Genomic DNA, 26819 nt, shown 5'->3' on the forward strand with positions numbered 1-26819 from the left:
GCGTCCAAGGGAAGCACGCGAAGCCGTTTCGGGTGTCAATGTCCGGTGCTGGAACATCCGCCTTGCTAACTTCCTCCCATTGCGAGTCGAGATGTCAGAGCCTTAGATATGGGAGGCCAATCCGCCTATGCGGTATTTCGTGGTCATAGTAAACAGGCCGTAATAAGAATGTTTGTAAGCTGCGTAATGCGATGCGTGGCGCCACACCCGGCTGCTCACCGCGTGCTCATCTGGGGACCTTGGAGTCAAGGATCACCGCTGTTGGCAACCTAGGGTTTGCTGGGTCATTTTGTAGCGAGAGCAGGGCTAAGCTCAAAAGAGTGTCGGCAAAATGTCATGTCAGATGGCTATTTTGATTTATAAAAAGTCCCAAGCCGAGTTCAGCAGCTTCTTGTTTAGTGATGGGCCGAGAACACAAGTTCTAAATTGTCATACGTGCAAGTTTTGGTGTGTCAAGGGCCCGCGGTTGACATGTTGTGGATCATCGGCATAAAAGTTCTTGGTTCTGAACCAAAAACTGGGGTAAATGAAAAGCTAAGCTTTGCAGCAGCTCTTGGTATCCGGCTTGGAACTGTTGGTGGCTTGGTAGAAGACTCCAGACCCAGCACACTGGTTTAGGACATGCGCCAACAGAGAGCGGCACCCTCTAAAGAGATTATTCCTGGCGGCTGAATGGCGGCGGGGGTCAGCGAGGGTCGGCGAAATTCCGTAGCTGCTTGCACGCCGGTGGCCTACCTGCTAGCTGTTGAGGCTTGACTCCCGTTCAGTGGACCCTCAATATCAGCTCGGACAAGGATAAAAAAAGTAGCATGGTCTCAGGCAGCTCTCTACGCTCGGCATAATTGGGCGAGGTCGAGAGAGCTTGGATTGGGGGGCGTTTGGGTAGACACCCGCGTTTACCACGATCTCACTCGTAGGCTCGTAGGATCGTAGCCGTCGACGCATGCCAAGGCCAGAAAACCCCCAAACCGAAACCAATCTGCACCCTTGCTGCCCATAAATGGGCGGAGGACCTTTTGTAGCGTCTAGTTTGCCGCAACGAATGGCATGGCAAGCAGGTCCATCAGTCCGATTTCAGTCACATCAACTCATGAGTAAGTCGCGCGTATCCTGCGGAAAGCCTTCCTTGAAGTTGAAAGCCTACGAGTCAGCACGCGTCTTGCTATCGGCCACTTGTCAGATGCAAGGAACTGAAAGCAGTCCTCTCGATGCATCTTGTCCTTTCTAATACTCATTGTGTCAGCCCGCTGAAGAACATGCATTCGGTCTTTGCCCAGAGTTCTACTTTGATGCAGCAGAGAGCAGATATCGAAACTTCATTTTTCGCAAGCTCCTGGAAGTTGTTCACCCCCAGTCACCTGCCCCTTGACGTTGCAGCAACTATTACACTGTCGGTACCTACCGGTTCTGCGATGCTAGCGACATTACTCACACTGGTCTCAAGCATCTGTTGGACCTTCCCTCAGCTGGCCGCTGAAATGTTTCGAGGTTCCATTTCTCTGCACTGGGCCGTCTGATCTCGCCTGATGGTCTCCTAACCCCCTTCATTCGAAACTGGTCCTTTTGATGATCCTCTAGGGCGCGCTAGTGTCACCCTGGGGCGTTCTCGTGTCCCTAGTCGCCGGTTTTGGCGTCCAATAAGTGCCGTCTACAGTAAGACAAGCGGCCGTTGCAAATGTCGCGTATCTCGATTGCTCTTCAAGCTGCAACTGCGACGAGTGAAGTTCTTCCAAGGTTGTTCCTAAAGAAGCTTGACTGTCCAGTCCCTTGTCTCCTCCCATGACGATCGAGCTACATTTCCTCGAGTTAGCCGCAGCTGCTAACAAGAGGATTGAAATGAGATCATGAGATTTGTTTTCTAGAACACCAATGGAAAGGCATACTTTTATCTCGCCAACTAGATTGTAGCCGTGTGGTTAGGCTACAGGCAAGCAAGACAAGCTTCTCGCAGCGGCTAATGACGGGGCACTCTGCAACCTGAGAGTTCCAGGGGATACAAAGGACCTTCCTAATGTGGCATCGATGGACGGTCGATGCTTACCTCTGAGGTGCGATCATGTCCGGAAAGAGGGGAGATTAACAAGAGCAGCACGGGAGGTAGGACGGATACCTAGCATCATAGTAAGCATGTGCCGCGCAGGTCGTTCGTTGTGTAAGCTCGGCCAAAATACATTCCGACGTTGGCGTCCCTGCCTCCATCGAAAAAAAGTTCCGCATGCTTGTCTACCCTGCACCCTGCACGGTGGGCCTCAGTGCCACCGCACCTTGCTGGGAAGACAGGGGTAGCTCAACTATGCTGTGTCTGGGAGAACGGGGGTGTTGTTCGATGGTCAAGCCAAGAAGGGGTTCAATACGACGATACCCTTCACTCTGAGGCCAGTCAAAGGGGCTTCTCATATCGTGTACGGAGTCCTTTGCCTGCTAGACAGGGATTGGGCTCCGGCAACTGTGACTCTGAACTATAGTGTGCTGCCTACGCGGTAGGCTATTATTGAGAATATATATGAAGTATTTCATCCCACAGTCCGTATGTTTGGATTCCCTAGCCCGCAATTTTGTATTTGGCACTGTCTCTCTACATACGATCGCATTCCAAGTTCACACGACCGGCCGGGCTCACCGATACTACAGCTGGTGAAGCCGTTAAAGACCGCGATGACAGAAGAAAAGGTCACACCCGCGCCCGTCGCCCGGGTCGACAGCGCCGACCCGCGCCCGTCATACGCTGGAAGCGCCCGCATCCATCCCGATGAGAAAGGCGCCATGGGCGGTGAATGGACCGAGCCCATCGTCGACACGAAGGTCCCCGAGACCGAAGAGCACAAGGAAGAAGATCTCTACCGTCCTCTGCTGATGGACCCTAGCATCCCGAATGAAGAAAACATCCTGACTGTGCGCGCGGTTGTTATCGGTTGCATTCTGGGATCTCTCGTCAACGCATCTAACCTTTATCTCGGGTTGAAAACCGGTTTTACATTCATCGCTTCCATGTTTGGTGTAAGTCAAGAAAAACCACCTGCTCTAGTTGTGGCGGGTTTATACCAACTCGGTTGTCCATGTAGGCTATTTTCGGATATGGCTTCTTGAAGCTTCTTTCACAAACAAATCTCCCAATCATCGGAGGAACGTTTGGACCGCAAGAAAAGTATGTCTGTTGTATCGTATACTGTTTTGGCAGACACTGACGTTGTTGGAATAGCTCCATCGTCCAGGCCGCGGCCACCGGTGCCGGTGGTATCGCCGGCATCTTCGTCGCCGGTATCCCCGCCATGTACCGCCTCGGAGTCATGGACAGCACGCCTTCTGGTGACATCGGCAAGATCTTTACCTTGACGATTTGCTGTTCCTTCTTCGGACTCTTCTTCGTCACCCCGCTCCGCAAGTTCTTCATCATCCGCACCGCCCGGGAGCTGAAGCTCATGTTTCCCACCTCGACCGCCACTGCCTTGACAATCAGGTCCATGCATGCGGGTGTAAGTGGGGCAAGAGAAGCTGTTAGTAAGCTGAAGGCGCTCGGCTTCGCTTTCGGCGCCTGCATCATCCACCGCGTCGCATCGTACTACGCCATCGGGATCCTCTACGACTGGCACGTTTTCACCTGGATTCACATCTGGAGTGGTTATATGTCTTGGGCAATGAATATAGAGTCTTGGGGGTGGTTTTTTGAGATAACATCAGCCTTTATCGGGTCTGGAATGTTGATCGGAATGAACTCTGCTTGTTCCATGATGGCCGGGAGTATTCTGGCTTGGGGACTTATCGGCCCCTTGCTCGTTCACTACGGCGAATGCATTGGAATAGACGCTTCTGGCGGAGATCCGAACTGGAAAGGTTACTACAGTTTCACATCTCTGAAGAATGTTGGAGTTGGACCTCCTTCGCCCCGATATTGGTAAGCTTTAGTCTGAGTATTCTTCCTATGTTCTCCGACACGACTAACAACCCTAATCGAAGGCTTCTATGGCCCGGAGTGATGGTTATGGTGTGTTCTAGCATGGGAGAGCTACTTGTCCACTGGAAAATCATCTACTTTGGCTTCAAGGCTGGCTGGAAGTCGATTTGTCTGTCAATTCATGAGACCGCCATGAAGCGGAACAAGCGGATCGAATTTTTTGCCAAATATGCGGAAGCTGAGGAAAAACTGGACGCAGACCATGTCGAAGACCCTGCTACGCCTGAACAACAAGTAAAGACATGGATCTGGGTTGTTGGACTCTTTGCGTCCATCATTCTAGCTTGTATTGTCATGGGACTGCAATGGCAGGTCAATGTTGGTGTCACCATATTGGCGCTGGTCCTCGCTTTCCTTTTTTCTTTCCTCGCTATTCAGATTGGGGCCGTTACCGATCAGACACCTCTTACAGCTGCAGCAAAGGCCGCTCAATTGGTTATTGGTGGCACCACAACCGGTGCGGGATACACTGTCCAACACGCTCAACGCATCAACCTCATTTCGGCCGGCTTGGCGGCCGGTGCCGCCGACGTCGCTACGGCGCTTACCTCCGATTTCCGCACTGGTTTTCTGCTCGGTACACCGCCCAACAAGCAGTTCATTGCCCAAGCTATTGGCACGTTTGTGTCGGTTTGGCTCGCTCCCGGTCTGTTCGTCTTGTTCACCACGGCCTACCCTTGCATTACGGATGCCGAGCTTGACCACTGCCCCTTCCTGGTCCCTTCTGTTAGTGCTTGGGCTGCAGTTGCCCAGGTTGTCACGAGCCCTGACGTACCCATTCCCCTGTCTTCCGGCATTTTCTCTATTGTTCTTGGCATCTTTTCCATTCTGCAGGTCATTTTCCGTCACTATTATCTCACCGGTTCCCGCGAGAAATACCAACAATGGCTTCCAAATTGGGGTGCCATCGCCCTATCCTTTGTCATCCCAGGCCCCGTTTTCGTTAACGCTGCCTTCGTCGGTGCTATCATTGCCTTTATCTGGCGTAGGTGGAAGCCTGCGAGCTTCGAGCTGTATGGATACGCCATTGCTGCCGGTATGATTGCTGGCGAGGGAATGGGTGGCGTCATTGGCGCTGCATTGCAATTGGGCAATGTTTCGAGTGACCGATATGGAACCGGCGGCCTTGCTTGCCCCATGGAGTCCTGCTAAATAGTTGAAATATGATATATGTTTAAATGGGAGACCTGGGAATTTTGCTTTGCAGATTCTTTTTGAGCGTTTTCTAGTGATATGTGAACAAGGATGCTAGTGTACATCTCTAGCAGCAGTATACCAACTGTTCATATGGACCAATTTCGCTCAGCCGGTAAAGTCGGCCATGCATTCAGCATGCACTTGACTACAACCTACCCTTATCGGGGCTTTCGATGTTATGGTTGGTGGATGAAGTCGGAGATGTCCGGGATGCACCACCACCGCTGACCCACATCGCTCCGGCTCTCTCACCGGCCGACTCTCCGATGCTATCCTGGAACCTTTCTTTTGAGGGCAAAAACATCTCAGTTGTTAAGTATTGGATTTTGAGCTATATAGCATTATAAATATGTCAAAGTTACGGACAACGTTCGTCCCAAACAATATTTCCCGCACCTTATGAATCCATTCTAAATTGTCAAGTCTCATCGACGCGAGCACAATTCTGGCTGAACATCCCATAGTAATAACCTTTGGATTCAAGAGACATGAAAAAATTGACCAGGCAATCCTGCGAGGGCGAACGGAGCTACATAGACATTCATGTCTACCTCCAGGCGCGCATGTGTTCGTTGACGGACAAGGAAACAGCTCACCTTCTCAAACAGGCAATAATTGTAGCAATGGTCAAATAAAAACGGTATTTTGCAAATGATTCATTTAATGAAATCATGTGAAAATGCTCGACTTGCTATTCCTCGGAAGCAGCTACACCCACGTAGTCACAACAAGATTGTGACTATAAGTGACGGTGTGACATGAGCTACAAGAAGTGGATGGACATCAGTATGGGGAGGCTCCAGGTGGCTCTTACGCCCTTTCCAAACACTGCTAATTCAGATGAAATCACTAAACCGCGCTATTATGTTACTCACTGATTCTTATGGTCAATATCCTCACTGTGTCCTGGGAATGGCTGGTGATTAAGATGCTTCGGGTGGACTTTGAACTCGTCCACAGTTGCCTTAACCTGACCAAGATCAGAATATAGGCTATGCTAAAAAGAATCGATGTCACGACTTTTCGCGTTCATGTCGAGGACGGAAAGATTGCTGACTACACCGACGATGACCGGACTTGGATGCCTCTGCGAGCTTAGACTTACCTCAGGATCGGAATCACCGCATCGATGACATTTGGGAAATATCCTAAATAAATATATATATGTATATGTATTCTTGCTCGCTTGAGAAATTTGACTTAGTACGATGATAAATGGCACGCCACCAAGAATCCATCCATACAATTGTATCTAGACCTTACACAGTTGATTTCAGCAGCTGTTTGGTCTTAGATGGATAGAACATAACCTTCGGTTCCTTCATTACTCCATCTTATATCGATTTTGTCCCATTCAACACCATTAAGCACGCGGATGTTGAGTGGCTGAATTTCGAGCTGTTTTCGCACAAATTCTTGTTTCGCCTCGGGAAGCCTAGCAACGATCTCTTTCGGCGGACCATAGAGATTTACAAAGCAGTGGACGCCGCATATCGAACAAAATGGCGAACCGTTGAACTCGCGACCGAATTTGTAGTCTTGAGCCTGGCCTTGGCCAACAATTGTGACTTGAGATTTATGAGGGTAAAGTCCTATAAAGCCATTCTGAGGAACCGTCTCAGCTCAACTCGAGATTAAAATAGAGAAGGAAAGACCGGCAAACAGTATCGGACTTACTCGGATGCATATGCTGCAGTTGTCTTCCTTGATCTCGACATCAAAGAGAGGCTTAGTTTTGACAGCAACTTGAACAGCGCCGCAGTCACAGCCTCCTGAATAAGACTTGAGGTTGTCTCCCGGTACAGTAGGCCAGGTTCCGAGAAATTCAGCAGGTCGGGCCACAGAGTCGTTCTCAACCAAACTGAAAGAGTATTTAGACCAAGTGGTTAGGCTTTGTATACTTGGGACATACCTTACAGGTCCGGGGTAGGGTTTCATCCCTCCCAGCAAATCCAATGAAATCACCTCTCGGCCCTTGAGGAAAATCCCTTTCGCCTCAGACACAAGTACACGGAAATTGATGCCTCTCTTCCCAGCATAGGCTCCATATGCATGCGTTCCAAATAGCCCTGTTCCACAAGTAGCGCAAAACTGGCGACGTGATTATTAGCGAAGAAAGCTTCATACCAAATAGCGTGATCGTGTGTAGTTACATCATGCTTAAGTTCTTTAGAGTATGACGCTTTATAAGTTGTCAGAGTCTCGACAGTGCAACCCTTTGTGATTTTCAGACTGCTATCAACGTCGTAGACCCACACGTGGCCCTTTTTCGCGCAGAGTGTACAGCCACAGACCACCAGGGAAGGGAGATTCGGCAACTGGACCTCATAACGATTGGCTCCACAGTGACAGTTGCCTTTGTATGTGTGCAATGACACGGACATTGCGCTGCTTCTACGGTATTGGATGTGGGATGGAGTCGCAAGTAGTTATGAAGTGGCCAAAGATGATGGTGATGTGGAAACGCAAGATAAGCACTGCTAGGCTGCCATGGTAAGACGTCCCAGTGCTCATACTCCGAACGGATGTCGGCACCACTATCAAAGTCGGAAAACGTGGGGTATGCCATAATCCTTGACAGCGGGCGCTGACATGCATCAGTCAGACCAGCGAATACTGTACGGATGCGAACAACGGTGGCACGGGTGGATAAGTTCTTCCGAATTTCAGTGCCGCCTTAAACCAGTTACAGCAGGTCAAGTTTCCAAGCAAACGTATCTGAGGGGAAATTACGACCGCTCAATCGGTCTCTAAAGTCCCACTTCCACGGCTGTGGGATTTCACGGCCTAAATCCATTTCAACAGGGGCAGTGGATGAATGACAAAGAAAACTGTAAGCCAATGCTCAAATAAGTGCACTGAAGATCCATCAACACACTCCATGACAGAACGACATTATGAACACCACCTCTCATTTGCATTATTACAAAGTTAGCATGACTCAACGTCGTAACGCGCTGCCACCTCAGAATGGGCCAGCCCTCTCCCATGCATGCACAACAAGTTGACACCATCAAAACGAGGTTAAACCGATAGGCGCTGCTCGAATTTCCCCGGGTGTGAAGAATTCTCTATGCAATTAATTCTTGGTCCCTTAGATTGATTCACTTGACTTCACTAGTGCATAGAGTCATCTACCCGCGTATTGCAAATATATCTTCTTAACCCGTTTGCTGCGGAACTTTCGCTAGGAACTTTTAGTTGTATTTCATCGAACCAAAGGATGTTAGTTCACTCCCGCAGGCCCTGGGCAACTACCTGAAGAGCCCTTAACTGCTGCTGCGGGAAATCTTACAACTGCAACAACGTCAGCTGTTGCAGCAATCGAAACTGAGGCTGCTGTAAGCACACGCACTTTTTGCAAGATGGCTGGATAGCGTTAGAGAGGTGGCTTAAATGCCTCTACATCCCTTGCTGCAAGCGTCCGAGACAATAATTGGAACAAAAAGCATTGCTGTTATGAGTTTCCCGGAGGCCGCTGTGTGATGCCCGATGGCTAGCCCGAACAAGATTGCGAGAATTTGAAGCATCCAATGATGGTCGACTTCAGCAGTAGAGCTTTAATACATACCGTGCCGTTGGAGCATCAGCCAAATATTTTCGGTGTTAGTACCGATGCAGACATTGGACTAGAGATAGTAGATATTCTATGAAAGTCTGTTCTCATAGTGTCCATCAGCAACCACTGCTGCAGTGGGCGAGATTTACCTAGAGTTTGAGATTCATGGCACTGATCTTGGTCCATTCAACCCAACTTTGTACCGCCTAACGTACACATTCCGGTTGACGATGCTGAGGTAGAATGGCTATAATCTAGTGACACAACTGATTACATCCATCTGAGGCCAATGATTGCCGGTTTTGTTCAAACTTTGACCAAAGCTGTTTTTGCAAGATACCAGCCAAACATCACCTTCTGATTCTTATTCACATACCAAAGCCTATTGAAGGAGGGGGTTTTGGCTAAATCGTTAGATCGAGTTCTAGAAGCTGTACTGATGGATACCATAACTACATTACAAGACCCAGCTATACACCTACGAGAATGGTAAACCTGATCGATCAAGGCATGGTAACGCGGGGCTTTAAGCAACTTGTGGCGAAAAAACACCTAGAGCGTCTTTAAACAAGACTTCTTGTTCCTTGCATTGATTCGAAATTCAGACACGGTGATGCAGGAAACCCCAAGCATTACTAAAGGCTGTTCTGATATCAGTTTTAATACATTACCAAGGTTAGTTGCTCTGCACAGCTGAATAATCCTTGCATATTAGTTACTCATCTTTCGGAGGGTTCGGTAGGCTAACGGGGTTTGAAAGGCGACGGGGTCCGATCGATCGATGACGTATCCATTCTCAACGAATCATAGTATCGTCGTCAAATCGTCATCTCACACTAAAATCGGCCTTTATATTCGTCGAAAGATTATATTCAAACAATCATCCCGCATTGCATCGGGTGAAAAAATACAGATAAAACTCATGTTCTCTCAGAAGATCTTCCGCGTAACTCGCACCGTTACCAAAACCTCGCAAAGCCGACCTATAATTTCAGTGCCAGCGCAAGCCAAACGCTCATTTGCGACCAACAAAATGTCCAAATTCTCCACTCCCTCGAGCGATCGTCCTAAAAATGAGATGCAGTACTTCCCCGATATGACTACGGCCTTGCCGTCTGAGTCCGGGGAGTTTCGCCGCGTTCTGTGGACAGGTCTGTACTCGCAATTAGTTCTAATGACAATCCCAGTTGGCGGTGACATCGGTGAGGAGGTAGGCATATAATGGTTCTTGTATTGGTGTTCGACTGTTAACATGACTTCAGATTCACACTGTTGACCAAATCTTGACCTTTACCTCTGGAAAAGGCCTGGCCCAAGTGGGTGGCAAGGAGCAAGAGATCAAGGCTGGTGACATGGTCATCGTCCCTGCAGGAACCAAACATCAATTCTTGAACAAGGGCCCTACACCTTTGATTCTGTACACGGTGTACTCGCCGGCAGAGCACAAGCCAACAACAGTCCATAAAACTAAGGAAGAGGGCGACAAGGAGGAGGAAGACGGCATCGACGAGGCGCCTGAGTGGAGCCAAAGGAGTAAGGAGGAGAATGAGAAGGAGGGATGGGTGAAGGGCGAGTAACTATGTAACTGCAATTATAAATGACCTCAACTCTGTTGGACTAATGTCATTGAACATGGTCACAAAAGGTGACTCATACTCAAACATATCTACGTAATGTATGAAATGTGGCAGCAATAAGAAAATTCAATATGAGCAGGGGTGTCTGACAGTGAGGTGTAGGCACTTGATCAAAAGTCCAGATGGCTATGGTGCTGTACCGCAAGGATGTTCTCTATGGCAATAGTTAATTCCCTGACAGTTGTAGGCAATGTCATAAAAACTCGACAGAGTGTTGATTATTGCAATTGTCCAGCTAATCAAAATAAACCTATCCTTTGGAAATCTTCTGACCGATAAGTTTCCCTAAAGATTGTTGTCAGCGCCCAGATTGCTCTAGATTTTCCACGCCTGTCAGCACCCGAAGTTCTCTGGTCGGAAAGCTTCTCAAGCCCTCAAGCTAGCATCCTGTCGCGGTCGTGTTTCTCTCTTATACGACAATCCAGAGTAGCTTGAGCAAGTTGCACTGGAGCTCCGAATGCGGCAAATCATTGGAGCTGCAAGATGAAGCTAATAAAACGCAAAGAACAGTTGCTGAGAAAGAAGGAAACATCTTTTTCAATATTGTCAAGTTTGAAAGCCAACGAACGACAAAATTTTGAGGCAAAACTCTCTCGTAGGGAATCACAACTGACCAATGCAGCCAACTTTCCGATAGGGCAGCGTTTGAGAAGAAGAAAAACATGATGAGTGATTGATAAGGCATTGTCATATGTAAAAGACGGAGAAAGGACGCAGTTTCGGAGCTTCACCAAGAAAACTGCTCGGCGGTTGTAGCATAGAGTATGAGTAAAAGGCTGGTTCAAAGGCTTAGGCTTTTATTAGTAAATCTCCTTATTCCTTGAAATAACTAATTTCAGAGAATAATTAAAATACAGCGTTGCTCTCTAAACCATGAACCTTCAAAGTTTTCCAGCCAGGTGATCAGCGTAGAGATCCGGTAAGAAAGAAGCCAAGTTGGTGAACTCAGTCTGATCATGTATGAAGTGCTCGTAAGCAATGTTTTCCCCTGCCATGCGGTGCTTGAATCCAAGTGCACCTGCAGGGTAATCGATTCCAATTTTCATGCCAAAGAGTTTGTAATGAATCCCTCCACCAAGCCAATATCGACTTCGTAATTCGAGCCCATCCTCGGTCTTCCGCCATAGATGCAAAAAGTCCCCAATCTTTAAATTTGACACTAAACCATCGCGCAATTCCGCGCAAGCAGCAGCCTCATAGCCAGCCGCTTTGAGTTCCTCCCACGGCAGGCCGTATTGGGCAGGGTCGACGAAGTGGATGTTAATGGTCATTTTGGTAGCACCGACAAACTCTGTTACACGGTGCGTAGAGCCGAGCCACTTTTGTGTGTGAGAGAGGTCGGTGCGATGCAAACGATCCGCGTAATTCGAACGTACGCTTAGATGATCGTACGGAAACCAAAGGGCGTATCGCTCGGGCTCGAAGCTGTGCCACCAAAACCACCAGCGGACCATATCTCCAGTCGATCCCGGGAAGCGCGTTCGCGACGTGACGTACGCGGTCCCATCCGGAAGTGCACACCAGCCATTTTCATGTTGGTGATAGCCAGGTTCCAGTAAGCGACGGGAATCCATGATGGGCAGTACGCCTTCTTCAGGCATCGGCTCACGTATGTATTGTGGAATATCGGCGTAAATGTACAGTTGTTGATTGAAATACTTGGCGTACGGCTTGTCTTTCGTGCGCTTTTCATTATATTTGAATGCCTTTTGCGTGTCCAGGGGATAATAGGTAATCGGGACTTTTGCAGGATAGCCATCTTTGTCCGGGTTCTGTAGTCGATTCGAGGTTATGGTGTTGCTAGTTAGTGTTGGCGATATCAGCTGGCCTCGCAGCGCAGACAGCCGCGCTACGGATCTTTGGCGTAACGAAGTCGACTCCATACTGCTCTTTAAGTGCTGTCATCTGTTCCAAAACTCAATATAGCCAGAATGATGCATCCTGGAGAGTATTCAAGAGGCATTTTATAGTTTGTTGGAGGTTGCCATCGTCGAAGCTTGTGCGTAAGCCCCCTGGTTTGACTCTTGTCCGATGTGGTGTTGACCTCGGCACATGTGCTGGTGAAACCTGGTAGCTGCAGCCGCCGACCTATCGGAGTCTGACCTTCGGGCTTACGCTTACAGCGTGCAAGTGTGAGAATTCAGAGTATATCTCTATGGCGGATGCAAGCAGGATAATACAGTCTGAATGACAGTAGAACTAAAAGATGTAGAAACTGTTAACGTGGAAAGAAGAAGTAATGAGCGGGTTTAGTAATTCAGAACCGCAAGTTTATCAATTTGATTGGCATCACTGGATGAGCAAGTTGAGAACTTGATTCCTCGGTGACAAATAATTACTATGAGCCTTTGTATGAACCTGCCCAAGATTCAGGTGAAGAAGCCAACTCCTCGACCTATAGGCCAATTTCATCGATCTTTTATTCTGTAGAAGACTTCGTAGGTTTTGTCAACAGAGCGAGAAATGTAGAGACTGGAAAGAGCACACTAATAAACACTCTTACTGTTTAGCAAAACTGGGCCAGTTGAAACGATGTATTGTATCTCTTGGTAGACCAAAACTTTTATAGATGCTTTTTATACTCCTCAGGCTTAACATGGTGTTGATGAATACATTTTGTGGCTTTCGTGGGTGCCCCTTGACATACATTCGGCACTTAGTTCAATCTTGTCGTTCCGGTCGGACACTTTCAAAATCCTACTGAATCAGATGACTCTGAACATGTTTGACTTGACGTTTCTTTTCAGTCCTTCGGCCTTCCCGTTCTCATACTCGACGCCTGCTGCGCCTCCCTCCCCTGACATGCCCTCAAGCTTCAGTCGCAATTCCTCGTCTAACTCTGCCATCGTCTTCTTCTGCTGCCTATGTAGAGGTGCAACGCTTTCGTCGGCCGGTGTGGCTTTTGTCTGGTCACGCGGATTGCCTTGAGGGCTCTCGGTCGTCGGTGATATGGACTTGGTGGTCAGGTGCGCTGCCAATGCGAGCGCGTTAGGCAGTGTTGCCGGAAAGACGAGGGCCGGCGCAAGGCGCCGTACAGGCAACTGTTTGGCTAAACGTAGCATCGGAATAAGGCTCTTTGAGTGTATTATGTCCTGAAGTATTTGAGGTTGTAGACCGAAATGGAGAAATTAGGTTTGACGTGACGTGGTGCGGGTTGGAAGATGTGGTTCGACATGTTGCTGTCTGCGTCATCATTTGTCATGAACGACAGGTAGCCCCTGCTTTTGTGAGTGAATATGGGACACAGAAGAAATCCAAATCACATAGCTGTTGGAGCAAAATTGCATAATAAACTGCATATCATCAGTGTCGACATGAACGTCGTCTTTAATGTTCGCTGCATTTTTCATTTGTACACTTTCTATCCTTCCCCGTGATATTTTCACGATCGTGATGGGGTGGTTATTTGATAGGCTCCATTTCCCACACACGCAGTGAGTGTCGACTTTTATGCGCCCACCTACCAATTGTCTAGTCTACACCTCATCACTTAGACATGTTTTTTCACCTCAGGATTTAACCCTATTGTCAAGCTCGTTGTCGATGAGTCAGCAACTTTATTTTGAACCCGATGAAACCTGGTATAAATTCATGGCTTGACACTATTGAGATGATGCATCCCGGCGGAAGCATGCGGGTTATTTGCCTTTTTGAGTGCTATGATCCCAGTAGTCTGTCCGAGCAGCTCAGAGGTTTCCTTAGTGAGCGCCTAGAAGGTAATTCCATCGAAGAAAGTAGGATTCGCCCTCCGTATCCCATACTTGAATGATGAATCCTCTCGGCTGGAACCGAAAGCAGGCCGACCCAAACCGGCGATCAGAGCACACGGTCCCGCTTGTCTTACTAACCAAGTCCCATAACAACAGGGGTGTATATCCTCCACAACGACCCTGCCAATGAGACTGTGACGCCCGTAAATCATGCCCCGTATCATATCATGGAATTATGTATGCCTAGCCATTTGTCAAAACGAAAGCGCCTTACCGGGCGCACCGTTGTCCTTGGCTGCAGATGGCGGTAATATTTCCAGGGTGCATGGCCTCAATTTTGGCCTCAGCCACTCGCGAATGCCAAGAAACTAATACGATGCAAGCTTTTCGAAGCAATGGTGTGCTTACAGGCGGAAGGTACTTGACAAGATATATCCGGAAACCTCCCTCCACCTTTTTGTTTTTCGTCGCGCAAGCACTCCTCCGCACAGCTCACAGTTGCCTTTAACTGTTTCACAACCAGACTGAACAACACGGGAAATCAAAGCCATCAGTCCAAAAACTAACTTAATAATCATGGCATCCAAATCGTCTATGCTAGACATCGAGGACGTGAAACCTCCAACCTACGACGATACTCTTGCAGAAGCAAAGGAACAGATCAATTGCGGAGAGACACCGAGCTTATTTCTGGACAAAACCACAATTTTTGCCAATACATCACCACCTCGCGCCCTCTATGAATTGAGCAACGTCGTCACAGAGGCAAAGTCGCTTGTTTACGGGGTCCAAAAGGTCGTTTACAGAGTAAGCCCAGCAGTCGGCAGCGACAAGATCAGGACAAGACTAGATCACATCTACGACTTCACCCAAGATCCTCTAAAAGGACTCGAAAGTTTCAAAATGCAGCTGAACGACGTGATTGTTATCCAAGGCCAGAAGAGTTCGAAGAAAACATACAAGGAAGTGCACTTGATGCCCGGTGTGGTTGGATGGAAGGTCAAGGATCACTTTAAGGTCGGCGACAGTCCTGCGCATCAGCTGAAGCATGAGAACAAGGTTCACTGGAAGAACACGAAGGGCGAAGTGATTGCTATTGAGACACTGCCCAAGCGAGACAAGCAGAGGAGCTTGCTCAACATGCCGCAATTAGATATCAAGGTTCCGATGGAGAACAAAGATTTGGACCTCCTGGTTACGAGTTGGATGGCGAGACTCTGGCGACAGTCTGCAGATGAGACCAAGGAGCCTATGACGTGGCAAGACTGTAAGTTAGAGTCCCTTGGACAAGTGACACAAAACGAATCAACGAATATGCTAATGCTTGTTAGTCAAACAGATTTCCAAGATCGCGCTCAGTAATAACCGGCCAGGCGTTTGGATGCTGAGTGGATGAATTTGTAAGGATAGAAATCTACCATGTAGGGCGTTTTTATTCTCATTTCCACAGGTACGAAGTTGAGATACCCATTCTCCTTGTTTTGTCCAATGCAAACTTGAGGACATCGCTATGTAAGGCCGCTGTACCTAGCGAGCCCAATATTTGTTTAAATAGATACGTTTCTTCTGGCTTTGCGCTTACAAGTAAGAATAAATTCACGTTTCGGAATATGCATCCATGAGTACTGTGTTGAATTATGATAGTCGCATTCACTCTCAGGATTTGCAAGCAGTACCTTGGAATCTGGCCTACCGTCCAGACTTTGGAGTCCACAGCCTGATAACGCTGATCCTGTTTCCACTCGGCTCATCGAGGAATGAATGAAAAACAGATTCCTCTGCATAACGTATAGCCCACAACATGTTGAACAAGTACTGAAATACAGTCTGAGTCTGGTGTAGCCCGACGTACTAGCGTGATCCTATTCTTATTGCCACGCGTATTTCTTCGAAAATGTGGCTCCCGGATAGGTACCAAAAATAAAAATAAAAATATAGCCAGGAATATTCCAGCCAGTTGGGGGGCTGCGCTCTGTCTTCCGGTAAACTTTGACAGGAGAACAGAACATCCCCGAGGACATCCGCCAAGCACGTGGCCTGATGGTGCGGGGCAATGAAACATGCTTGCCGTTGTTGGTGGTCAAACGATGACACGACTGACCCATTCCCGTATTGATACCGAGAAACTTGTAGGACCAGGAAGCTGGGGGACCTGAAGTAACGCCACAGGACGATGAAGCATAAAAAGACCGTCACCGTGCTTCCATTTGTCCAGCTCCAATCCTGATGCAAAATCTACTTTGCACCCTGCCAACAAGATCAATTGCCTGTCCAATCACATTCTCTATTCACATTACTATGAGAGCTGCAAGATATTACGGCAGAGAGGATATCCGAATCGAACAGATACCGGAACCTCCTTGCGGTCCAAATCAGATCAAGGTAAATTATTTTCAGTTTGTTCCGACTTGCGCATGATATTTCCGACTCCGTGTGGGGATGACATAGGCAGCATCCTTTTTCAAGACCATTCCATCACTTACCATCGTTCTGCAATTGCTCCAGATTGCCCCGGCGTTTGTCGGGATATGCGGAACCGATCTCCACGAATACCTCGGTGGCCCCAACTTCTGCCCCACCTCTAGGCACCCAGTCACGGGCGATGCGATCCCCGTAACCCTTGGCCACGAATTCTCGGGCGTCATCAAGGAGATTGGCTCAAATGTCAAGGCGGATCATCTCAAAGTTGGTCTTCCCTGCGCCGTGCAGCCAACAGTCTACTGCGGAGACTGTGCAGCTTGCAAAGCCGGCGCTGAGAACGCGTGCCATACCGGAGGCTTCATCGGGCTCAGTGGCGGAGGCGGAGGTCTGAGCGAGGCGGTGGCTGTCCCCGCTGATCAAGTCTTCCCTCTACCCGAGGGAGTAACTCTCGAGCTGGGCGCATTGGTGGAGCCGCTCTCTGTTGCTTGGCATGCCGTCGCTGCCGGTCCCGTCACACCAGAGTCAACGGTTTTGGTAATGGGAGCTGGTCCAATTGGGTTGGCTGTTGTGCTTTGTCTCATTGCAAAGGGCGTGAAGAATGTCATCGTTGCAGAGATTGCCACTGCTCGTCAAGGATTCGCGAAGGAGTTTGGGGCTACTCACATCATTAATCCCAAGGAGCAGGATGTGTTGAAGGAAACAATGAGAGTCACTAGTGGCATTGGAGCTGATGTCGTGTTGGATTGTGCAGGGGCTCCAGCTAGGTACGAATGTCTATGCACATGTCTGAACCAATGCTGATACTTCGAACAGCGTGAAGGCTGCATGCGCTGCTGTCAAGACCCGTGGAACAGTCATAAATGTTGCCATTTGGGAAAAGGAAATCCCATTCAATCCCAATTGGATCACAGGGAGAGAAAGCTCATACAAGTCGGTGCTTGGTTATCAGAGAGCAGATTACCAGGCTGTTATAGAGCATCTAAAAACAGGTACAGATATAGATATAGTCCTTAAAAACTAGAAAAAAAGACTAATAAAATTACTAGGTGCCCTAAAACCCGCATCCATGATTACACGAAAAATCCCACTTGACGATTTGATCGAGCATGGCATCAAGGCCCTGATTACGGATAAGGACAATCAGGTCAAAATTTTGGTTCATGTGAATGCCTCCTTTGCAGAGAAAGACTCGCTCTGAGCAATGAAGAACCAATCACTATGCTGGCTACTAGCTATATGAGACGGGGTTTGGATGCTGAAGTTATGACTCTATGTATTCAAACTGCAGGTACACTCAGAGAATGAAGAGGTCCCTTTATCGGTAGTTGTGTATGCTCATACATGCTTGGCAATGATTGTCCGGTACTCAATTTACAGTCAGGTCCTTGTCGATGTTTTCGGAGAAACTCAATGAGGGACATGAGAGTCATGAAAGGCTTTCACTTCTCTTGGCCTTGTAAGCAGCTAAGTGTTTAAAAGCTGGGCAAGCGCGTTCCGTGTGCTTCGCCATCCTCCATGTCACCGAAACCCAACAATAGTGCAGCCTCGTAAAGTTTTGTGGCCACTAGTCCTACATGTGTCGTCGACAGTCGGGATTGTTACTCGACAAACGGCGTCAAGAACAAAAACGCGAGGCCATGTTCCACCGGTGAAGGCAACGGTGCGACTGCATGATGTTACATAGAAGATTATTGCCTTGCCAACGGCCTTAGCTTCAAATGAGGGGCTTGACAATGTAGGTTGGTGGATGCACTGATCCGACTTTCCGAGCCAAAGGATGTCCGACGTACTGTGGCAGAGAGAACCTCAGTGATGGTTAGTCATCGTGAATAGTTTCTGTGTTTAGAACCTCCAAAATGCAGAGAACTACTGCGAACTACATCTATTCTAGACCCTGGCTCTCATCAGGCTGTCTGGTGGGTGACGATGATAAAGCTGCTTGCAAGAGTGTGGAGAGTTGCGCAGCTAGCAACTTTATAATTAACTCCGGCAAAATCATGGCAAATGATGCCCTTAACGTTGAGATAGGCGCCAGGACAGCTGCCGGCACATTTATGAATATCACTAGGACCCCCACGTTCACAGTCACGATCTTGAACACTAATGTTGCAAAACGCTCGATAGATGCAAGTAATTCATCCAAGTCATCACAGGCGGCACCTTGACAGTTGGAGACGCTGACACTGGGTTTGGTGGTGGTTTACTGTTGGCGATGGCTCCTTGGGCGTTGACGGTAATGCTCCTGCGCGAAAGGAAGAAGGCCACAACGGCAAAGCTCCACATTAAGAAGCGGGTTATGGGGTCTTAAAAGAAGCTATCCTGTTAGGTGCGGGGTGACGCCAAAACCGTCATTTCGAACCAAATATCTTTTTTACTCCAAAAGACATTTATATCCTGGATTCCCGACTAAATCAAACCCAATAGGCAATGAGAGTCATTGCTTACTATGTAAGTAGTACGGATACACAGTCTCTGATGATGAAGATATCGTTTCTGCCGGTGGCGTAACGGGAAATCGCCGTCGTAATTACTTTGTGCTCCTAATCCGAGTTGTCGATTGTTGAGCATGAATGTTACTTCCAGTCATCTTATGGACCATGGTGAGGACAGCTCACAAGTAATTATGTTGTCCGAGTCAGTGAGAGAAGGCCTCCCTGCTTAGCACCTGATTCTATACATTGGTTGTCCATAGCAGGTCACAGGGCTGTGTTCTCCACAGAAATATAAGTGCTTAAAGCATACCTAGCCAGGCAGGGGAAGTACTATCCTATTTCTGGGGTAACCCTATGATAGATACACATCAGTCTCAGGAGGAGTGAAGTGCTTAAAAAAAAGAATGATAGGGCCGCGTAACGTCATATAGCCTCGAAACTTTTGAACGAAATACGCATGTAGCTAGAATTAAGCTCACTTCCGAGAGGGTTCGGACGATGCTCATCAAAGTGAACGAGTAGGGCGGAAAAAGCGCTTATCAAAAAACGGTTGACCTACATCTACACCTGGCTTTGCCGACTATATGCCTATTGCACGTTCGTTTTTGGCCATATTTTTGAGATGCTGAAAATCATTCCAAAGAATCCTCGATTCAAGCTTCGGCAAAACAGCTCATTGTGCGGCAATTGCAAGTTTTACTCTTGGTTTCCGCTGTGAGATCAAGTTATTCCATGCCCTCCGATGGCCAACCCGTTTCGGATTCTAGGGACGACAGAGGTGTCATGGTTGAAAGAAACATCAACCCAGAGACCGCATTCTACCCACGCTATTCACGAACCCGCTCTCAGGACTACCGAAACAAGACTTCTATTTAAATCCCCACGACATTCTCTTCCTTAATCAATGAGAGCAGTCACGGTGTTTCACCAAGTTCGTCTAGTTTCATTGCGCCATCGTCTACGACAGCTCCCATAACTGTTAATAACGGGGAAGCCGTGGCTGTGGTCGCCGGCGCGGTGATTGTGGGAGGTGCGTTGGGAGGATTTGCCAAAGCTCCTTCTGGTGCGGTTATCCCGATCGCAGAGGGGCAGAAAGCCATGTTATCGATGATTTCAGGAGGTGGAGGTGGTGGCACGCCTGAGTATGAGCTGGAAGCAGTCGAAGACAAAGACCGTGATACGCCTGAGTCTATACCGGACAAAAAGCCCACGAAAACCCGTGATATTCCTACCACGGCCGCCACTGAATCTGATTCATTCAACACGCTGAATTCTTCGAATACATACGAACCATGGACTACGGTTTCCGAGACGTCTAACACGATGACGACTGCCTCCAGCACTGCAACGGGGACATAATCCTCAAGTACAACGTAGTCGGCTTTTCAACAAGTGAGCTATCCTGGTTGACGTTTTCATTAACTTCATCTGCTTCTTCAATTGTCCCTCAGGAAGCCAACACACTCATCGACTGGATTAACCATGACAAGGTTGTTGCATTTACCCAGAATGTTTCTCAGTATCTCAGCTTAAAAATGGTTTCTTAAGCACTTAAAGTCACAACCAAAATAGATTAGTGTATTTATATACACTATCAAATCGTTACTATGAACGAGTGGAAGACTTATCTAATTATCATCGACGTTAGACACTCATTCCACTCCAACCCAGAAACCCCGGGAAGCTCTCTGGGTAAAAATAATGGTACTTTTAGGACATGTTGTATAAGTTTGGACCGGATGCGGTGATTGTGACAAACGACTTGCAAGTCCCCGAAGGAGCCAATCAAGAAAATTTAGTCCATGTAGATATGTGGTGTTTGCATTGCAGAAAAAGAATATTGGCCATGGTCCTTGCCTCATTTATTCCATTTCTGTAGAGCTGGGGCTGACTGCACCGGTAACAGTTACTGGGTCATCCGGAATATCAATCTCATCCGGCTGCTCTGAGATGCAATCAGCATCCGTCGGCAAGCCAGCGAAAAAGCCTTCCCGGTACGCAGCGTCCAACTGGCTCTGGAAGTTTGCATCGTTGAAGGGCGCCTGGGTCTTGTCGTACTTAACGTCGGTTAGTGCCTTTTGCGCTGGCTCCGGGAGAGAATCCCAGCTGATGAGAGTAGGCTGGTAGACGAGGTCGCCGTCAGCTCCAGTGAAGGGGGAGATGGCTTTATCGTGAATCTTCATTCTAGGATTTGTGGCCATGTCGACGCCCACACCTGAAGGCTTGAAGGATATCTCGCCAGCAGGTGCCGTTGCCCAAGTGAGGTGGTCGGATGTATAGGATATACCGACAGGCCAGAGAGCCGAGATATCGTCGGTGTCACACCCCCATTGGTTAACCCAGACGACGACGCTAGCCCAGTAGTGGCGGTGGCCGTTGCCGTTTCCCTTCGCCCAGCGCACCTTTGGAACATAGTAGCTGTAGATTATTCCTATGCGGCCTTGACTTGTTCCGCCGCGGACGTAGACCTGGGCCTTGCCGCCGTGATCACACCCACTTCTTCCGCCACCAGTAGGTTTCAAACCAGCTCTATTTAGAATGCAGTTAGCTACTGGTGACATGTAGCGGTAGGAAGAATTGATCAGAAAAAGCTAGGTGTTGCAACCACGCCTGCTTATCCGAGGTTACCACTGGCATCGACCGCGGGATACGGATCGCAGCCTCCCGCAACGTAGAGGTAAGGATTGAACCGAAGCTCGACCTGTCCTCCGAAATCGGCACTGGCATTTTGTGTAAATGCAACGACCTTGTCATGGTCAATCCAGTTGTGTCCACCAGGGTCATCACCCCGTGGCAAAATTGACGACAGAACGGCATGAAACATGACCAGGCCGCAGCCCAGCAGAGTGCGAAGAGCCTTCAACAACATGGCTTGCAATAAAAGTGTCAAGCTGAAGGAAGAGACTGTGAGTAACAAACGAACGGAGTGAACAAAAGCGTCATCGAAAGCGGTCAAGCGAAGGTATATAGAGTAAAGTTCTCTAGCTGTGTATGTGTACGTTGGAGACGCAACGAAGACTTCTGTGGGCCAGTGAGGCGTTTTTGTGCTACGATTATACTGCAATAACTGTAAGTGAACTGTTGGAAGGGCTGATGAACTTGGAGTCTGTCGGTTTTCTTACGGCGAATCAATCATCCCAAATTGCGATGGGCAATCGTCGCTTATCGCCGCTCCTTAGTAAACTGTATTTAATTGCAGTATATTAGTAGCCTTAATAGGTGGCTAGAGATATAAAATCAGCTTAAGACACCCAAATAGCTCGGGTGCATCTTGACGCTCTGACTTTAAAAAAAAAAACCTCCTCGAGTGGTATTTCATGCACTTGTCGTATGCAGATGGTGATCAACAGTCCCACTTTTGACGAATTGACATAACTAATGCATTCAAGAAGAGCGGCATCACAAGCTTGAAAACTTTTTGAATTTTAGCGAGGCGGTCAAAGGCAGCAAATACCCAGGATCTGAGTGCCTCTGCATGAGAAAGCATTAGTAAAGGCCAACTTCCTGTATCCAATTGGACTTCTCACTCACGAAGTCAGTTGCCGGCCCCTTCCAGTTCAATCGAGCAATGGGAAGATCAACTCAATCATAAACTTAGTACAATCCAGACAATAAGATCAGCTTCATTACGAAACTAAAGCCAAGTAGTGGATGGAGACCCCTGTAGAAACCCAGTCAACGAAACGGTAACCGACGGCGGAGCCTCGGGAAACACCGCATAGTACCTAGAGCATGTGGCTAAAGTACCAGTTTTTCTAGAGCTCTGCTAACAATCGATACGAACTCTGAACAATGCACCATAAAGCGAAGGAGTCGGCAATGAGATTACTGGTTCAATTGTTATTATTTTGCTCTGAGGTTTCTATTGACGCCGCACAGTGACCAATTGCGCCGATCATAACATTTCGATAGCCGCTTTCACCGTGGACGTAATTGTGTCATGGCCCAGACAGCCAGTCAGCACAACCCCATAGCAATTTAGGTTTAATCTCCAATGTCCCATAATATGAAGCTACTTGTTGTAAGTCAGCCATAACAACACAACAAAATGAGCTTTGAAGATGTCTTACAGACCCATTCAGCTACCATCGAGAACATGCGGCAATCCTGAACATCACAGGTATGACACAGACTAATCAACCATATTCATTGTTCAAGGGACAGGCAATAGATGGGTTCAAGCTAGTCTTAGAACACAGTGCGCAAAGTAGTGTATACCTAACTTATAGATGTGAGAAGCTGGTAAACAAAACATCGTTTTGCTCAATCGACCAGATCGCGCCTAATCACAAGTAGTCAGGTACTCTTCAGCTTGTCGCTGTCCGTCATCATCGTTGTTGGTCGTTGCTACTGAAGATAGCGGAACTCCGCTTCGTCAACCTTTTACTTACATTTTACTTGCGTTCATCTGTGCTATTATGCTCGCCTACACCACAACTCGAATCAACCCGTATCACAACCCAGACCCCTGACATCGCGGAAGGCTGCATCAAGGTCCGAGGTAAAAGATATTGGCAAGAGTGTCACCTCACAAGAACAAAGCCGAGACCAGGCAGAAGCCAACCAAAGAAAAATCGATTCTAGACTTCCGTATGCTCTCAACAAAAATGACCACCTGGGGTATCGAAACTTGTTTACTAGCAGCACAAAAGCTTCAAGTTTCCATAGTATTTCAATTTCAAGATATTCACACCGGAGCTCTTTGTTCAGTCACCAAACCTTTGATTAAACAACCGGCCAGCACAGTAACCCATACAGTTAGAACGTGAGCTACGCCAGACCATCGGCCAGAGCTACGGCCCACGCACAGAGTCGACTTCAAGTATGTACTTCAAGACTCAGAACAGTTACTGTTAACATGTCCAGTCCGTAGGTATTGACTATTTTACCACGTCGAACACAAAATTAACTGATCCTCGTCTGCCAGATCCAAGAACCCGCTTCCCTGAACCAGCTACATCCCCGCCATTAATATCCCTAGCAGTCCCAACACGTCCATCAACAACACCAGCACTGCCAAGCTCACTACCCCTAACAGCAATGCCTTTGGCACATTCCCTTCTCATGCCAGGTTTATCCGGCTCGGCCAACGGACGAATCGGTAAACCAAGCTTGCTCCTCGAATTTTTGTATTGGCCTTTGCGGACGCAAAACTGGTAGGCAGTCTTCTTAAAGGTCCCGTTGACGACAACGGCAAGCTCAAAGACCTGGCCTCATATTCGGTATCAAGCTTGACGTTGAAGCCGAGGTTTACCTCACAGCATGGGTCCAGGCTGACATCCTCATTGGACTATACTGGGCTCGCCTGCAACGAAGTGCCCGAGGTTGGCAGGTCGAAGATTAGGGTTGAGTATGGAACTATCATAACGAAGTGTCTGGGCAGGAGTGAATGTGGCTCGGTCAACATTGTGAAACATTGGTTCATTTCTTGGTCACTGGGACGAAAAGGCGTATTAATGGCACCTCGACTATAGTTGCAAAAAGTCAAAGCACCCACTTTTCGGCCACCCCTGCTTTTCGGCCACCCGAAAATGCCGCCTAGCCACCCATTTTCTAGATGCCCTCCAACTTCTAATTATCATAACATTTTCTATTCTTTATCAAATCGCTTTATTTTTTTAGTATCTATACTTTATAGTCTAATGGTCTAGTATACCGAATTTGAAGTTAATTGAGCGCTTGCCGACATTGCAGATGGGGTATCTGCTCGCAATGCCTCTAAGCGATAAGGGGTACTACGATTAATACTACAAAGTCGATTAAAGGGCAGCTAACCTAGAGCAATAGCATTTAAAGACCTCTAAAGGCTCTCTATTAGTTAAGAGGCTAAGCTAATAAGCTGAGTATAAATACAGGCTGACTTTAGGCTTACGCTAATGTATTAGCAAGTTAAAGAATTTGCTTAGTGTATCTTGAATACAATAGGTAATACCTAGCCTTTAAGAAAGAGATAATTAGATGCCTTTATATAAAGAAACTTATCTATTAAGGTCTAAAAAAGTTAATCTATTAATTTTAAATATATTAATAAAGTATTTATTAAGATTATTAAGGACTAGTTTAAATATCTTATAATCCTAATAATATTAGCTATTTAATTAACTAATAAATTGTTACGACCTAACAAGCATAATATAACCAGGGTTGCCCTATAGGCACCTAGCGGTTACAAGACAAGGTTATATACGGGATGCATAGGAACACGTTAATCCCTCTTAGAACAGAAGAACTAAGGAAAGTTATATAAAAATAAGAAGGACTAATAATAGATAAGCGGTCTATAACCTAGGACTAATATACCAAGGATTAGTTCTTATTAAGGACTAACTTCAGGAGATTAGTCTTAATAAGGTAATAATAGGATATAAGAACAATTGTTTTAACTAGACTAGATACCTTCTATAGTTCTTTAGTAATTAACTTTATGATTTATTTTCTTATAAGTGACTTTTAGATTATTTTTTTATTATAAAGCTATAAAGTTATTTATACTTAGATATACTTAATTAATTACTAGATATTAATAGACTAGTAAAATTACTAATAAGACTTACTTTACTATTACTAAGTATTAACTTTAGTTACTTATTAGCAAAAAATACTACTATTAGATATTTAACTATAATACTTTAATTACTCTTATTTAATAAATTAACCTTAATACTTACTGAATAGTAATAATGTTCTTTAAAGCTACCTTAACTTTATCTTTTAATAGATCTAAAAGAAAAGTAGTTATATCCCTTAAACCTATAAGCTTAGACTAAGAAATAAAGAGTACTAAATCCTTTAATAATAAGAATAATAATACTAAAATAGCTAAATAACTTAAAAAGGCCTATAAGGATATTATAAATATATAATAGATATTTAATAATAATATAATACTTTTTAATTAACTTTAGGCTAAGGTCTAGTAAACTAATAACCTTAAAAAGAAAGTTTATATTCTTTAAGTTACTACTAATATTATTTTAACCTTAGTAGATAAATAAAAGAAACTTAAGCTTAACTCTTTTACTACCTATAATAAGACCTTTAGAACGCTTAAAGGATTCTTAATATAGGTTAAGACCTATTAGACGTTTTACTTTAGTAACTTCTATATAGAAATAAAGAGAATTATTTATATAAGTACTTTTTTAAAGAATAAGTCTTTTCTTAGTTTAAACTTTACTTAGAAGACTACTTAGATAGTAAAACGCTAAAATACTATAACTTAAAGACTTAGTAAATCTTTAGGAGCTTTATAGGATTTAAGTATACCTTAAAATTCTTATTTTAGGACTTAAATAAAAAGTAATAAGCTAAATAAGATTTATTAAACCTTAAGTAAACTAAGTTAACTACTAATTATATTATAGAATTTTAAAGAATCTATATATAACTTAATTATACTAATAATACTAAGATATTTATGTTTTACTAAGGACTTAAGAAAACATAAAAGATAAGTTATTTAAGCTTAATTAACTTAATAACTTTTTATAATATATAAAAGTTATAATTAGAATTAATACTAGGCTATATAAATAGTAAAAGAAGAAAAAGAAGTATATTGCTTTTAGCTAAATACTAGTAAAAAGTATATATTATAAGGACTTAAGAACTTATAACTTAACTTATATTAGTAGAATAACTAATAATATAATAAGCTAAGTACTTCTTATAAGTAATATAGTAGACTTATAAACGTTAATACTATAACTAAAAAGCCTTATTAGAACTACTAAGATCTAAAGGACTTTAAATACTATAACTATAAGAAGCCTAGCTATATAGCTAAAGACTATAAATAGCTTAAATAACTTTAGAATTAACTTATACTTAAAGGTACTAAAAAAGCTAATATAATAAAAAAAAACTTCTTATAAATAAAAAACTAGATTATTTATTTTAATAATAACTATT

At 45.9% G+C, this 26819-nt stretch overlaps 6 protein-coding genes across 6 annotated transcripts; 4 read left to right on the top strand and 2 right to left on the bottom strand.

The window, feature by feature from the left end:
• Positions 1-2655: 2655 nt before the first annotated feature.
• On the top strand, positions 2656-5104 carry ColSpa_07703 (putative metallocarboxypeptidase ECM14; the record flags this gene model as incomplete). Its single annotated transcript, XM_049273915.1, has 4 exons — positions 2656-2997; positions 3213-3473; positions 3510-3892; positions 3955-5104. 4 exons carry the CDS (start codon positions 2656-2658, stop codon positions 5102-5104), a joined length of 2136 nt encoding a protein of 711 aa, XP_049129872.1.
• Positions 5105-9741: 4637 nt separating this feature from the next.
• ColSpa_07704 (uncharacterized protein) lies at positions 9742-10285 on the top strand (the record flags this gene model as incomplete). The annotated part of the gene is made up of 2 exons (XM_049273916.1): positions 9742-9918; positions 9971-10285. The coding sequence occupies 2 exons, from the start codon at positions 9742-9744 to the stop codon at positions 10283-10285; spliced, it is 492 nt and encodes a 163-aa protein (XP_049129873.1).
• Positions 10286-14631: 4346 nt separating this feature from the next.
• ColSpa_07705 (uncharacterized protein) lies at positions 14632-15417 on the top strand (the record flags this gene model as incomplete). The annotated part of the gene is made up of 2 exons (XM_049273917.1): positions 14632-15322; positions 15395-15417. The coding sequence occupies 2 exons, from the start codon at positions 14632-14634 to the stop codon at positions 15415-15417; spliced, it is 714 nt and encodes a 237-aa protein (XP_049129874.1).
• Positions 15418-16353: 936 nt separating this feature from the next.
• On the top strand, positions 16354-17277 carry ColSpa_07706 ((R,R)-butanediol dehydrogenase; the record flags this gene model as incomplete). Its single annotated transcript, XM_049273918.1, has 2 exons — positions 16354-16437; positions 16561-17277. 2 exons carry the CDS (start codon positions 16354-16356, stop codon positions 17275-17277), a joined length of 801 nt encoding a protein of 266 aa, XP_049129875.1.
• A 3493-nt stretch (positions 17278-20770) lies between these two features.
• On the bottom strand, positions 20771-21469 carry ColSpa_07707 (uncharacterized protein; the record flags this gene model as incomplete). The annotated part of the gene is made up of 1 exon (XM_049273919.1): positions 20771-21469. The coding sequence occupies one exon, from the start codon at positions 21467-21469 to the stop codon at positions 20771-20773; it is 699 nt and encodes a 232-aa protein (XP_049129876.1).
• A 53-nt stretch (positions 21470-21522) lies between these two features.
• Positions 21523-21777, bottom strand: ColSpa_07708 (uncharacterized protein; the record flags this gene model as incomplete). The annotated part of the gene is made up of 1 exon (XM_049273920.1): positions 21523-21777. One exon carries the CDS (start codon positions 21775-21777, stop codon positions 21523-21525), a length of 255 nt encoding a protein of 84 aa, XP_049129877.1.
• Between the last annotated feature and the right edge of the window lie 5042 nt (positions 21778-26819).

Source organism: Colletotrichum spaethianum, assembly GCF_022836535.1.
Source record: "Colletotrichum spaethianum MAFF 239500 DNA, contig19, whole genome shotgun sequence".
Classification (NCBI taxonomy): domain Eukaryota; kingdom Fungi; phylum Ascomycota; class Sordariomycetes; order Glomerellales; family Glomerellaceae; genus Colletotrichum; species Colletotrichum spaethianum.